Raw genomic sequence first — 14,666 nt, forward strand, 5'->3', positions numbered from 1 at the left:
AAAAAGAATTTTGCCCAACCTAACCAGCCGGTTTGTATGAAATGAGTCCATAAAGTCGTTTACAGATACTTTAGATACAGTAAAAAGTTGAATTTAACTACCGGCATACGTAACGCTAAAGACATTCTTTATGTCGGCGCGTAGAACAATTTTCCAGAAAATCGTTTCATACATGAGAAACCATTTATTGTAAGATAAAGAGTATGCAATTATAAACTGTAATGATAACACTTGTGCCTCAATTCCCAAAATTGCGTGACATACTAGTGGTTGAAGTATTACTTGACGTTGCGTGATAAACTTCGTACATATAGGTTATGTTTTATATAAGTATAGTTTATTAATCAAATTTTTAAAGAAATGGAAAATCAAAACGGACAGAATGTGGTCTCCGAAATAACAACGTTGATGAGAAGTTGGGAAGATGAAAATGCACAACCTAATTATAATCCTGTCCCAACCTTAACCAGGTAAGGTTATGTCTAAATATGAAAAATTTCTAGTGATAATGAGTTGTTTTACATTTATATAAATTAGGAAATGTTCTATTCAACATTTTAATTTGTTTCTTAGCAGGTTTAATTTATATAATACATATATTACAGTTTAAAAGGTCTCAATGATTTTAGGATGGCCGAAATAATTGAGGTAGAAACTGAGAATTATTTTAAAATGGATCCTGATCCATTTGACGAACGACATCCATCACGAACAGATCCAGATTGTAAATTGGGACAGATTTTAAAAGCATTGTTCCGTAAAGATAATTTTATGACAAAGGTAAAAATATATTCAAATGCAATATCTATTTCTACAAAGTTGTATTTTAGTTGGTAAATGATTATTTGCGTGATACATATAATCATAATCGTCGACAGGATTTAACTGGTCGTGATATAGATGAAATGAATATAGCTGCATGTCGTCTAATGTTGGACATTCTACCAGGCTTGGAGACATCAGTTGTTTTTCAGGTGAGTTTATCATTTAGTAAACATCTCTACTCATATTTATAGTTATACAAAATGCAGCCAGATATGGATGGATTAATTCAGAGGCTTATTAAATGGGCAACAAACTCCATAGAACCTTTACAAAGTTATGCTACTGGTTTATTAGCTGCTGCAATGGAAATCCCTGAAATAGCTACTAGATTCAGGTAAACATATTAATATGCATGAGTTTTATAAATGATTATATTTTTATGGTATCAAATTTTAAAGTTGTGGTGTTGTACATTTAAATATAAAATTAATTTCAATATAACAACTCATAAATCTGTAATTTGGTCGCTTCACACAAATTGAGACAGTTTAATCTATTTAATGTATGTTTATTAAGGTTTGTACTGTAGCGCTCATTTATCGGTATAATTAATTCTGTGTAAACCTAATTAAAGTCATATTTAGGGAGCAAAATGGTAGATTAGTACCTTTACTATTGCAACGGTTGCGACACTTGCAACAGTCTTCTGATTTTGCCAATGGTAGTACATCATCACGGCCTTTTGCACACTTTTCGAGTATAAAGTCTCCCCCTTACAAAAATGAAAATCGTAAATCACCATCAAGGGTAAATAACAATAAAAGTATGTATACATTTCCGATTGATATTTTTAAAATTTTAATATAATCGAATATTTTAGTTTTAACCCAACAGAATGGTGTAATGCCCACGCAATCGCCTAATTGCTCACCACCTTTTATCACAAGTCCCGATAGATCCGAATTAGAAAATCAAATTATAAGAAAAACTGACGTAAGTATCCATTTTAGCAAAAAATTTGTTTGTTATCGCATGTTTTTTAGTTGTCTGATACGGAATTGGAAGAGGGAAGAAGGAAAAGGATTAAATTGGATATTGGTTCACCTATACGAAATGAAGCGTTTAGTCCTACAAGTAAAGGTGAATATTATTTTTTAGTTACTACTAGAAATTGAACAGGTACCCAGTTTGGATCCGGTACCCGACTATTCGATACCTTTTTTTGGATCCGGTTGGGTACCAGAGCTAAGAAAACAGCAATAACAATAATAAGTATATCAAAACCACACATTTTTATTTATTAAGAATTAAAAAAAATAGCGTTAAATGTAGTTGATATCAAAGAAATCAGATAAGTTGAAATCATCAGTTTTGAGATGGCAAGGAAGCGAAAACCATGCAATATAAATGAAAATCGATAATTTTCTGTAATATAAACATTTTTTTCATTAAAATTACTATTCACTTATATTTGCTCAAAATATATTATTTTTGTTAAACCCGATTATCCTATAGTCAGAAAATCGCCATCCCGTGCACCTCTACTACCTACTAACCGTTTTATTAAAATATTTTCATATTAAATAATTTTAAAAATAAGGGATTTTTAAAGCAAATCTGTTTGTTTCAGTTCATATGTTTTCTGAAACAAGTAATTCTTCATGGGCAGAATTAGAAAGTTATGTAATAGGTACAATGCAAATGTATCCTCCTACACTAGCTACAAAGCAGATACTGATTTTAAGGTATTTAACGCCAATGGGAGAATATCAAGAGGTAATATTTTGTTTTGTAAAAATTAAACTTTGAGCGATATATCTTGCATACTTTTTATTACAGTTTCTTAGTCACGTCTTTGAAAATAATGCTCTCGAGTTAATACTCTGTTATGTGAATGTCCGAGAAACGAAAGAGGCTCGATTAGCTTTTGAAGCTTTAAAATATTTAGCAGCTTTATTATGTCACAAAAAATTTTCCATAGAATTTATTCATTGTAAAGGACTCGAGGTAAGAGACTTTTAAACTTAGAACTAAGAATTTAAATTATGAAATTAATATCCCTGTATATCCAAACAAATAAAATGTAAACAGTGAATTTTTATGAGATACTTTTTAATAAGAAATTTAAAACAATTTATCACATATTTTTGTCTATAAATCAACCCATATTATTTGTTTGTACTTTCGATAAAAGATTAACATGTAAAAGCATGTGTATTTGAAACATTTACATTTAAATTATTGCTTTTTAACTTTAATATGTATTGCAGATTTTGAAACATTTTGTAAATCAATGGTTCAATTAAAACTGACTATTTATTTTTTGTAGTGTCTGCTTGAAGTGCCTAGGCCTTCCATTGCAGCCACAGGTGTTTCCATTTGTTTGTATTACTTAGGATACTGTGAAGAGGCGATGGAACGAGTTTGTCTCTTGCCGAAATATATCGTCAACAGTCTCGTTAAGTGAGTGCCGAATTATTTATAATCATGAGTTCAGCCTTTACTAAAACTTATTTTTTTATGCAGATACGCGTTGTGGTTATTGGAGTGTTCTCACGATTCTGGTAGATGTCATGCCACGATGTTTTTCGGCTTAACGTTTCAATTTAGAGTCATTTTGGAAGAGTTTGACGAACAAGACGGATTACGGAAAATGCACAATGTGGTAAGGTGCTTTTTTATCACGCAGTTTTATGACATATTTAAAGAAATGAGAAGAAATTGAGTTTTTTATTTAATAATTAATCTTTTAATACTGCCAATTTTTGAATGTGCTGATAAATTTAAATAAAAAAAAATGTTTTACTTCAATACGAATAAAGAAATCAGCCAAGTTTTTGTTATTTTGAGAATAAAAAAAAATTGTTTCAACATTTTACACTTTGCTGTAATTTTTCTCGTGAAAGAATTTAAAAAAAGTACCCAAAAGATTGTTAACATATGAGTACAAAAAATGGGAGAGTTTCCTAGATTTGTTATTATTATTGAATTAAAATGTTTTTATAATTAGATTTCGACTCTACCGATACTTTCAAGCGAAGAAAATACTCCGCCGTTAAACGAAGATGTAGAAAGTGCAGCAAGACAAATAGTGAGACACGTCTGTGTAGCGTATAAAAGATACTTAGAGGCGCATTTGTATATAAAAGTGGAGCAGCTGCGGCGATCACAATTGAGACCTAATGAAAAACAACATTTACCTGCACTTCCGTCGCAGCCAAGTTATAAGGCAAGTCGTTGACATTTTTCTGTTAATAATTTTTTTAAATTCTAACTTTCAAAGATGAATTTTTTGTGAAACATAGCAAATTAATATAAAACGAAGATAACGCAAGTAGTATCGATACAATAGTCGTGTTGACAAAATAAATTAATGAAATTGTCCACTTATTTTTTGTTCTTGTTTTTTTTTTATATTTTCGTACTGTCGGTATTGAAGAATTATTAAGCTGGTTATTAATGAATTTTGCAATATATTTTAAGTCGTTTTACGAGTTATTCGGACAAATTTTAAAAAAATTTTGCGTCATTCAGCATTAGTAGGAAAAATTCACTCATCAAATAACGATTGCATCTCTAAATCTAAAAAGCGGCTGTTAGTAGTCTATTCTTAATTATTGCATGATGTTAGCTATTCTGCCGAAACATGCTGTTGAGGAACATTAATATGTTTGGTAATGAAATGTTTTTGTTATTTATTTTATCATATAAGTAATATTCAAAATTACAAGTTGTTTATAATCATATATAATTTCCGAAAGATCGGTAAATTGAATAATTTTAATTGTTTATTCATCTATAATTGATAGGCCTGCAAATCTTCGCCAGAAGAAGTACAACAACAAATAGAATCATTATTTCAATTAATGCCATTTAGAGCACATTGGCCACCTGTTGATCAAATGTTGAAACTTGGAGCTATGACTCTCCTTTTAAAAATAATCGCGTTTGCTTACGAATGGAATTACAGCGGCAGGTGTGTTTTTGAAAAAAGTTTTTTATTTTACATTATTTACAAGATGTTTTTTTTTAGAGCTGAAACAGTTAGATGTGCTCTTGATGCTTTAGCAATAGCATGTGTTATGCCAAAAGTGCAACTTTTATTCTGTGATCGTGTCGATTTACCAGAAGAAACATTAACGGTTGGAATGAACATAATTTTAGGAGCAGCAGATGGTGAAATCGTCGCGGACCCTGATGTTCAAAAGGCGGCGCTTCGAGTAATAGTTAATTGCGTTTGTGCTCCTATTCAGAGAGTAAGTGATAAAACTGTCAGATTGTGTACTTTTTGAATTTTTTTCTTACGTAAAAAAGCGACATTGTTACAGGTTGGAGGAGCTATTGCCAGATACAGTACTAACAATTCCCAAGGGACGTCTTCTCCTAGCAAGAAAACAAAGTTTAAAAGTTCAGAAGAACTTATACAGAAAGTTTGGGATTGTGTAAGAGCTAACAGTGGTATAATGGTGAGTTATTTTAAAGTAGTTTTGATCCATTGTTGTTCCTTGTTATTCAAAAAAGTAAATCATGGAATTAAAAAAGCCATACCTTGAAATACTCATTACGCGTTAATCGAAACACCTATCCAGTAACATCACAGAAACTTGAAATTCCTGAACCCATTACCTGAAAATTTAAATTAAAAATTTTTGTAATACTTCTAAATGATGCGGGCATGTGCTTTTACTGAACCTGTTGTCCGTCTATTATATTAATTTTATTAATCTCGAGCAGAGTTAGTTACCGCTAAGTGTTAAATACGTGGGAAAGTCTCTATTCACGCATTATGTTTATTATGTTTAGTTATACACTTTAATAAGTTGCGCTAAAATATATATTTTTCAGGTTCTTTTGACTTTAATGCAAGTAAAAACACCAATCACAGATGCAGACTGTATAAGGACATTGGCGTGTAAGGCGTTAGCTGGTTTGGCAAGGTCCGAAACTGTGCGGCAGATAGTTTCAAAACTTCCCCTATTTACGTCGGGCGGATTGCAAAGTAACAGTGTTTTGTATTACATTATTTAATTATGCTTTCTTGAAACGGCAGTGACTTTTTCAGATTTAATGAGAGACCCAATCCTGCAAGAAAAACGTCAAGAGCATGTGACATTTCAAAAATACGCATTGGAACTTCTAGAACGTTTATCGGGAAAAACGAAACACAATGGCAAAGACTTAGAAGTGTCTTTAGCGAATATTCATAGGGCTAACGTTGTGGCTCAAACGAAAATTCATTTCAACGACCGACAGTTATTACAATTAATACATCAACACTTGGTTTCGAAAGGTTTGGAAGACAGTGCCGCCACCTTACTTAAAGAAGCGCATTTAACAAGTGCTCTAACAGTGCATAACTCCAACCCCTTGCCTACTAAATTTCGTTATAGTTCTTCATTAACACCTAGCAGGGTAAGTAATAAATAACGAATATATATTAATATATATCCTGGTAATACATAAATTATTTTTGTAAAAAAGTTAGAGCTGATTTCTACTATATGAAAATTAGTCATACTGATATTTGTGGAAAAAACACTTTTTGGAAACTTTCAGTTAATTTATTGTAATTGTTAACAAATTTTGACCTAAAAGAAAAGAAGGTCGATCAAAATTAATTTTTATTTTTGTAGCATTTTAAAAAATTTCGTTTTTGTTTAAATTTTCATTTTTACTTATATATTTATACTTAGTATAAATATATGAATAATTAGGTAACAAATAAAAATAACTAAACGCTTTTGAAATTTTCAGTGTTGTGTTACTACTAACATAAAAAAACGTTATTAGGTCATTCATAACATTAACTTCTTGTATATGGATGTATGCACAAACAATGCCCTTTATTACTTACTCACATTCGTGAAAATTTGAAATAATGTATTTCTTTTTTAGCAAAGATTATCATTTACATCATCATTTAGAAATAGTCAGTCGACAGCTTCCCAAGGTTTAGATTCCTCATCTTCAAGTTCCACCCTTTTTAACGGACCTTCACAACACCAAATAAAATTGGTTAAGTAAGTCTATTCGTGTTGACAGTATATTTTGTTGGGAATAACAAACATTTTTCTTTGCAGAAAAAATCCACCACAGCCACATTCCTCGCCTATGCAAAATGCGCGATTACAAAAGCAGTTGTCTTCTGAACCCTTATTCAAAGTCGTAATGCCACCATCTAGTAATAATAGTGACGAGTCTCTTAACGGTTTAGAGCCACGAATAACATTAGATTCGATTATAACGGAATACTTAACAAATCAGCACGCTTTGTGTAAAAATCCTATGGCTACTTGTCCTCAGTTTAATTTATTCGTGTAAGTATGTCTTTTTTATGAGCCCCTTCAAGTATTTAATTTTTTGTTATTTTTCTTATTAACAATTGATTCTAATTCCATAGATCATTTCAGTTTAAAAGTTAACTGTTAATATTTAACTAAGTTAACTTCTAATTTTAATAAAAAAGAAAAAAGTTCACTCAATTCAGAATTTTTCCTGTTTTTATGTTTGGATCTTTCTTTAAGACTTATAAAAAATACAATCAGTTCCTCTTTTTCCAATATTTATCGTAATAAATGTAAAACATTGTATCATATGTAATTAAAGTAAAAAAAAAAATAAGTTCTTTTTTGCCTAAATTTTTTAATTTCGCAGGCCTCACAAGTGTCCAGATCCGAAGCCAAAAATACAGGCAGCCAATAATTTTGTTATGCGATGTGCTCGACGAACCTTAGGTTATCAAAGTAAAGCGTTAGACAGAAAGCTCATTCATAGTCGTTTTTGTCCTGTGCAGACCATTCGATTACCAACAGACGATGGGTTTTTTACTTGTGTTAGATTTACAGTACGTCTATATTTTACATACATTATCGGAACATTGAAAATAGTTGTTTCATTAGCATTTTATTACGTCTCAAGAAAGACTTTAAAATGATTATCAACTCCATTCTTTATTATTTAATTAAATAATTTATTTCATGTCAGTAAAATTACATTCTACATAGGGAAGTCTATTATTTAAATGAATTCTTCTAACTATTGCAATATGTTTTAGCCCGGCGACCAAAGTGTAATAGTGGGTGAATATTCTGGAGAAATACGCTTTTTTAATTTACATACCGGAAACGAAGAGTCGTCTTTTCAAGCTCACGATAGTTACGTGGATCACATTGAACCAAACAGAGAAGGAAGTCTGATAGTGTCAAGTTCGAGGTGGGGAAGGCCTTTATCAGCATTATGGTCTCCGAATGGTTTTGAAATGAAGTAAGATAATTGTGATTGTATAATATATTCGATATCTAATAAATTTTGTAATTCTAGGTACGCATTTGAGTCTGATGAGTATTTGGAATTTAGTAAAACCACCCAAGACAAAATAATTGGAACAAAAGGAGAAGAAGCAACAGTATGTATACATTTTTGTAAAGTAATTGATTTTACTTAAATATCTATTTGTACAGTTGCGATATTAAATTTTTAATTTCTGTTCTTGTTATAAAATTTTAGGCTACAACAAAAGATAAGGACTTTAATGTAAGAAAAATTGTTCTGAAAATTAGTAAAAAATAGAATGAATACAACCAAAATTTTAGCTACCCTTTTTATATTTAAGGCATATCTACTTAATAATGTTATTATCAAAATTTGTTTTTATTATATCAATATTCATGCCTTTTTTAGATTCAGGAGCTTGAGCAGTTTCAGGTATATTTTGTAGAAAATCGCCTTCTTTTCACTATTGTTATTTTGATCGCAACGTTGATTAATACATTCTTGTTTGTATATTTTGCTCTAGAAAAGACAAAATGAAAAAAATATTGATAAAAGCATTAAGAGGACATGTCTTAAATTTAAAAGGGCCAGCTACAGTTTTAGTTACACGAATTTCGTTTTTCGTCTATCTTCATTTGAATTTTTCTTACATTATCGTTAAACACCTTCATTCTTTAATAATTGATGAGTTTCTTAAGCTAATACATCTACCATGTATCGCGATTTGTATATATTGTATTTACATAAGAAGTTTCAATTTTTGCTTTTCTTGCCAATGCTATGCATTTTACTTGGTCCTTGCTATATTAATCAATTTTGTATTATCATGTATTTTTATATGTTACAGATTTATGATGTTAATACTGGACTCGCGATAAGCAGATTAGTTCCTACGGTTAGCAATAATTACACAAGAAATAAAGCCACTTTTAGTCCTTTTGATGACTTAGTCCTCTCTGATGGAGTGTTATTTGATGTTAACACTAGTCAACAAATTCACAAGTTAGATAAGTTAAATCAAATGCAAAGTGGCGTTTTTCACCCTAATGGCCTTGAAGTAAGTAATGAATAACTTATAAGTTTATATTTATATCGTGATAAATTTAAACAAAATATAAAGGTTTCATATTAATTTGAAAATGTTTCTTATACAAATTCTTATTTATAAAACTTTAAAATATTTTTTCAATTTGTTAAAATGTTTTCTTTGCTCCAGTTCACTAAAATTAGCCGTTTACTTTCAGATTGTTTCGAACACAGAAGTTTGGGACATAAGAACATTCCAGTTGTTGAAAACAGTGCCAGTTTTGAATCAGTGTGAAGTAACATTTTCTCCAGTTAATAGTGCAATATATGCCATATCCTTAGAGCAGGAGGATGACCCTCTTTTTGATTCCAGTTTTAAAACCGTTGACGCTACTGATTATTCGAGCATTGGTAAGTAAAAATAACAAATATAGTTTTTAATGCTTGCAAACATTTTTTTGTGTTTTAATACATCATCCTTATTTAAACTCCCTGTTCCTTCAAATTTTCTAAATTTCTTTGATATACATAAATAACTACAAAAATAAACATCGATAAAAGTTTTATTTCCTTTATAACTAGTCATGAAAATGTGCATGTAATTTTGTACTCTTGATTTTGGTTCTAGCCACAATCGATGTAAAAAAAAGCATTTATTATTTGGCGGTAAATAAATTTGATTCACAAATAGCAATTGTTGAAAACCAAGGTGCTTATCATTCCGTACAAGAATCTGTTGTTAGAATATATGATGTTGGGCGAAGAAGAGACGACGAAGATGAACAGGTAATTATTATTTTTATTGCATTTAATAAGATTAGGTTCCAATTCTAAATTTATACTATTTATTTAAGGAAGAAGAAGACGATGAAGAAGATATGGATGGGTCTGATGACGACGGTTCAGAAAATGGCAAGTTATTTATTTTATGTTACTTTTAAAGATTTAGAGCTAATTTTTTAACTAATTCAGAAATCATGATGATACACATTTATAACAGTATTTTTAATTTTCTTAATTTATATGTTTTCATACAGTTACAGTACGTTTTATGGATGTATTATGTTTTAAGTTGGACACTATTTTAAGCAAAGTTCTGTTAATATTATGCCCATTAGTCGGAGTATTTATAACTTTTCGTGTTTATTTAGATACGGTGGTAATGGATGTTGTTGAAGAAGTTGCCAATAACGACAACAATGGTAATAACGAAGGGGATGGGGGAGATGGAGGTGACAATGATGGTAGTGACTCTGATGTAAGTTGGACAGACTTATCAGACAATAGCAACGATTCTTACGTGAGCGGATCATCTGGAATGAGTGCGATCGAAGATCTTCTTTTTGAATATTGAACATTTTGTATAACTAATTACTGGTAATAACGGGATATAATTAATCGAATTGCTTCCGTACTCGAAATTTCGAACAAACGTTTTTTAAAAATAATGAACAGTTGGGCGTTGAATGTACATTTTAAGCCGTTTTAATTGTTTGTTTTTCAAAGTGAGTTACAGGAATAATTGAATGTGTATATAAATCGAAAACCAATTGATTGTGCGTTTGATTGCGTTGTTGTTTTCCTAAGAAAAATAAAACATATTTTTTCTTAAGCGTTAAATTTGGTTTTATTTTTTTTTTTCTAAGCCAGTTTCACATGAAAAACTTGTAACTTAAGTCTTGTTTTATATCTAATTTGTATTGATGATACAAATCACTTAAAGTTAAAAAAAATTAAATCTGAAGAAGTATTTCAATTTTTCTATTATATTTCAAATAAAATTATGTAGGTATTTATATTTATTTACCACATAACTTTTGACAGTATTCCAAAAATTACGTAAATAAAAAATATGTATTATAAATAGCACAAGTTTTATCTTATAGATAGTTACAAAGATTAGGGGTTTAGAATAGAAGTGGGCATTTTTTATCTATATTATAAAACAACCATATATTTATGAAAAAATATAGGTGTATTTACAAACTGCTAAGAGTCTCAAAACCACTATTCTTTTCATATAGAAGACACGAAAATTAGTTCACAATTTGATTTCACGAATCTTGTCATTTTAAATATTAGTTCATACCTTAGAATAATACTACGGGCATCGAAATCGTGTTGTAAGAAATACTAGGGGTAAGTGTTTGAAATTATCTTAATAAAATATTCCGTCTTGTTTTAAATTACAAACATCAGTTGCAAAACGAGATTATTTTATTTTTGTAATAAATAATATTATGTAAACACTTGATAATCTTTATCAGCGTGGTTAAATTATTAAGTACGTTGTTTTTGAAGTATAGTTTTTCAAGTCGTCTAAAGTGGTAACTACAAATGACGAGTGACGTAAAAATCGAAAAACTACCTATTGAACCCTTGGACGTAGGTACCAGGCCCCACTGGGATGCTGAAAAACAATGTCTTTATCTTGTGGATATACCAAACAGTACAGTGTACAAATATATTCCTTCACAAGAGAAAGTTGTAAAAGCTAAGGTGGGTAAGTAATTTTTAAAAAATGAGTTCTAAATCGATTATGTAAATTAATAATTAAAACATCACGTATTTTATTAAACAGGAAATGAACCGTTGGGATTTATGTTCCCTGTTGCTAATAAGTCTGACCAATTCATAGCTGGTTTGGGGAGAAAATTTTGCTTAATAAAATGGGACGGAATAAGTAGCAACGTTTCCTCAGTTGAAACAATTGCAGAAGTTGATACAGAACCAAATCTATCTTCCAATAGATTGAACTGTGGAAAGATAGATCCTTTTGGAAGACTTTGGGCAGGTACAAATAACGTGTAATTGTAAGAACATAGAGTATGATTAATAACCGAAAAATTAAAATCTAAACTGTTAGTTCCTGGAGTATTACAAACAAAAATTGATCCAAGAATTAACTTCCTGTGATCAATTGCCAATAAAATTTGGCATATGCATCTAAACAATAACAGAAATTATTAAAAAATTCAGAATGCATTTAAATATATATTTTTAAATATATGTAGATATACAAACACTTGCGAAATTTATAAAAAAATTTACATATATATTTTGAGTTAATTTAAAGGCTTGTCATGGCAGGTGGTCTGGCATATGCTTTTGGTATGAAACCATATTTCCTTGTCTTGGGAGCATACGCCCAGAGCCATCCATCAACAGTCTGATTAGATAAATCAGCATAAATCCAATCTCCTCTTTTAACTGATAGGTCGTCTGGTGCTTGAGCTTTATAATCATATAACATGACCAATTCTGTACCATGATAACGCAGATCATCTGCATTTGAAGTGTTCTGCATTGAATAGGATCCATTTGCATTTTGAGCTGCTGCTGCATTTGCATTACATCCTCTGATTACGTTATCTGCTGGATACACAAATCCTGAAGGAATAAAACCCTCTTGTCCATCACTCCTAATTATCCAGTACCAGTCTGGGTCTTCTCTATTTAAAACAGTAACAAATTCACCACGCTCTACAGATACATCATTCTCATCTCTAGCAATAAAAGTATAAAGTACTATAAAGCGACCTGAAGGGTCTTTAGCAAATGGCAACATGTCAGGTTCAGAATGTATGCTAATAGGCGAACTAGCCACATTTCTCTTCTTTTCCACAGAATCGTTATCACTTTCAGCTAAAATAACTTCACTATCAGGAGTAGAATCATGCTGATCGGCCGAAACTGCCTGGCAATTCCGTGGTAACTTTTTCTTAATAGCTAAATCAGCAAGGTGACTGTTGTAGGGTGTACAGTATGAATGAGGAATGAAACCTTCCTGCCTAGAGTCTACAGCAATTACATAAACCCAGTCATTTTCTCGATAAAGAATATTTACCACTTGACCTCTTTTTACTTCGAGTTCATCATCAACACAAGGTGTGAAGTCATGAAGCACTACCATTTTACTATCTGGAGATAGACCATGTTCCTTTTCTATTCCTACTCTTACCAGCGTTTCTATACTGGCAGACCCAGTTATTCTTCCCATCCCAGGAGCAAGGCCAGACCCAGTTCTTGTTAGATCCTTTTCTCCCTCTGAACTGAGTTTCTTCTTTTTTCCACGGCGAATCCTAACTGGGCATAAAAATGCCATGTTCTGCACTTTTTTATAATAATGTTTTTAAATACCACGTAACGGTTACATTGTTTATTTATCGCCATTCAGAATAAAAGGAGTTAACATTTTTTTCGACACTTGTTCGTAAAACTTTGGGCATATCAGTTTTTTATTTTTACATACACTTTAAGAAATAATTCAACTCAGCAGTTGTGCAACACAGTAAACCAACCCAAAATGAGGAACTTACAGCCCCCTCCTTTTCTTTTTCCATACAGGTTTTTGTTCAGGAAAGTTGTCCAACAAAAAGTAAAATTGAGCAAAATACATTGGCAAAATAACGCTAGACAGCACAGAGTTGTTTTACCTGCAACCACCTGCAGCACCTGTAATGAACAAGATTAACCTGCGGTTCTAAACATTTTTAATTGTGATATGAATACCGACCAATGTATTTATTGTAAATTCCTCTTCTAATATAAAATACATTTAATTTTCATTATTTTAAAAGATCATATGAAAACAATATTTTCCATTAATTAGATGTTATATTCTAATTTCGTATGAAGCGTAGATAACCCATATTTACTTAGATACGATTAGATTTCACTGTCAGTACCATTTTTTTACCTGAAAGTTTACCCAATTTTTTACAGAAACCTCAACAAATCAATTTTTTAAAATAAATAGATAATATTGTACATGAACTTGATTTGTTTATATAATTTTTCTGAGAATGTATGCACGTTCCAGGAACTATGGGGCCAACTGGTCCCGATGGTGTAACAATCCCTAAAATGGGCTCTTTGTACAGTTTAAGTAGAAGAACAATAAAAAAACACGAAGGAAACGTTAGCATTTCAAACGGATGTGCATGGAACATAAAAACTCGTAAAATGTACTACATAGATACATTATTTCCTGGTGTTTACGAATATGATTACGACTTAAATACAGGCGACATAAGTAAGAACATTAATATATAAATGAAGTTCAATCTGTATCAATGCTAAATAAATTTAGGTAATAGAAAAGTAATTTTTGAATTCGGCAAACATCATATACCAGGCCTTCCTGATGGTATGTTGATTGATACCGAAGATATGTTATGGATTGCTGTAATTCATGGTTCTAGGGTAATTAGAATAAATCCAAATAGTGGAACTTTACTAAACACAATAATGCTGCCCACACCACAGGTATAACAGAAAAACGATAATCGTTGTTATCTGTTATCTAAAAGTTGCAATTGTTTAGTACATTTATTTGAATTTCTAGGTAACAGCCATTTGTTTTGGAGACAGTTCACTAAGTTCCATGTATATTACAACAGCTCAAATAAAAGTAGATGGTAAAATACCGGAGCCTCCTGCAGGAAGTACTTATGTGATACGTTCTTTGAGTCCAAAAGGACTCGTAGATAGCAATTTTGTATTGTAAAATCATATAAATATAACCAAAAATAAAATAAATAAAAACATTAAGCGTTTCCTTTTATTTTCGGTGCTCCTTCGAATTTCATAGTTTTATTCAT

At 30.9% G+C, this 14,666-nt stretch overlaps 3 protein-coding genes across 7 annotated transcripts; 2 read left to right on the forward strand and 1 right to left on the reverse strand.

Moving 5' to 3' along the window:
• The first annotated feature begins 116 nt into the window (after positions 1-116).
• LOC108741119 (DDB1- and CUL4-associated factor 1) lies at positions 117-10,617 on the forward strand. 3 transcript variants are annotated; one of them, XM_018475773.1, is made up of 27 exons: positions 117-470; positions 630-780; positions 831-974; positions 1,032-1,159; positions 1,410-1,588; positions 1,646-1,758; positions 1,809-1,905; positions 2,396-2,541; positions 2,605-2,772; positions 3,095-3,228; positions 3,292-3,430; positions 3,776-3,994; positions 4,575-4,741; positions 4,799-5,021; positions 5,094-5,231; positions 5,611-5,764; positions 5,828-6,177; positions 6,661-6,785; positions 6,846-7,082; positions 7,420-7,609; positions 7,820-8,028; positions 8,086-8,170; positions 8,885-9,094; positions 9,282-9,474; positions 9,692-9,849; positions 9,918-9,975; positions 10,215-10,617. In XM_018475773.1, the coding sequence occupies exons 1-27, from the start codon at positions 361-363 to the stop codon at positions 10,415-10,417; spliced, it is 4,428 nt and encodes a 1,475-aa protein (XP_018331275.1). In that variant the 5' UTR covers positions 117-360; the 3' UTR covers positions 10,418-10,617. The 3 variants fall into 3 exon arrangements, with proteins under 3 accessions (XP_018331275.1, XP_018331270.1, XP_018331272.1); XM_018475768.1 differs by having other exon boundaries at positions 1,017-1,159; positions 4,575-5,021; XM_018475770.1 differs by having other exon boundaries at positions 4,575-5,021.
• Positions 10,618-11,026: 409 nt separating this feature from the next.
• Positions 11,027-14,616, forward strand: LOC108741122 (regucalcin). Of its 3 annotated transcripts, none has more exons than XM_018475777.2 (6): positions 11,027-11,202; positions 11,365-11,566; positions 11,645-11,857; positions 13,886-14,098; positions 14,156-14,331; positions 14,411-14,616. In XM_018475777.2, the coding sequence occupies exons 2-6, from the start codon at positions 11,401-11,403 to the stop codon at positions 14,570-14,572; spliced, it is 930 nt and encodes a 309-aa protein (XP_018331279.1). In that variant the 5' UTR covers positions 11,027-11,202; positions 11,365-11,400; the 3' UTR covers positions 14,573-14,616. The 3 variants fall into 3 exon arrangements, with proteins under 3 accessions (XP_018331279.1, XP_018331278.1, XP_018331280.1); XM_018475776.2 differs by having other exon boundaries at positions 11,370-11,566; XM_018475778.2 differs by having other exon boundaries at positions 11,379-11,566.
• Positions 11,874-13,858, reverse strand: LOC108741121 (SH3 domain-containing protein Dlish). The gene has a single exon (XM_018475775.2). It carries the CDS (start codon positions 13,166-13,168, stop codon positions 12,134-12,136), a length of 1,035 nt encoding a protein of 344 aa, XP_018331277.1. The 5' UTR covers positions 13,169-13,858; the 3' UTR covers positions 11,874-12,133.
• Positions 14,617-14,666: the final 50 nt, after the last annotated feature.

The sequence above is a fragment of the Agrilus planipennis genome, unplaced genomic scaffold, assembly GCF_000699045.2.
Source record: "Agrilus planipennis isolate EAB-ADULT unplaced genomic scaffold, Apla_2.0 scaffold31, whole genome shotgun sequence".
In the NCBI taxonomy this organism is placed as follows: domain Eukaryota; kingdom Metazoa; phylum Arthropoda; class Insecta; order Coleoptera; family Buprestidae; genus Agrilus; species Agrilus planipennis.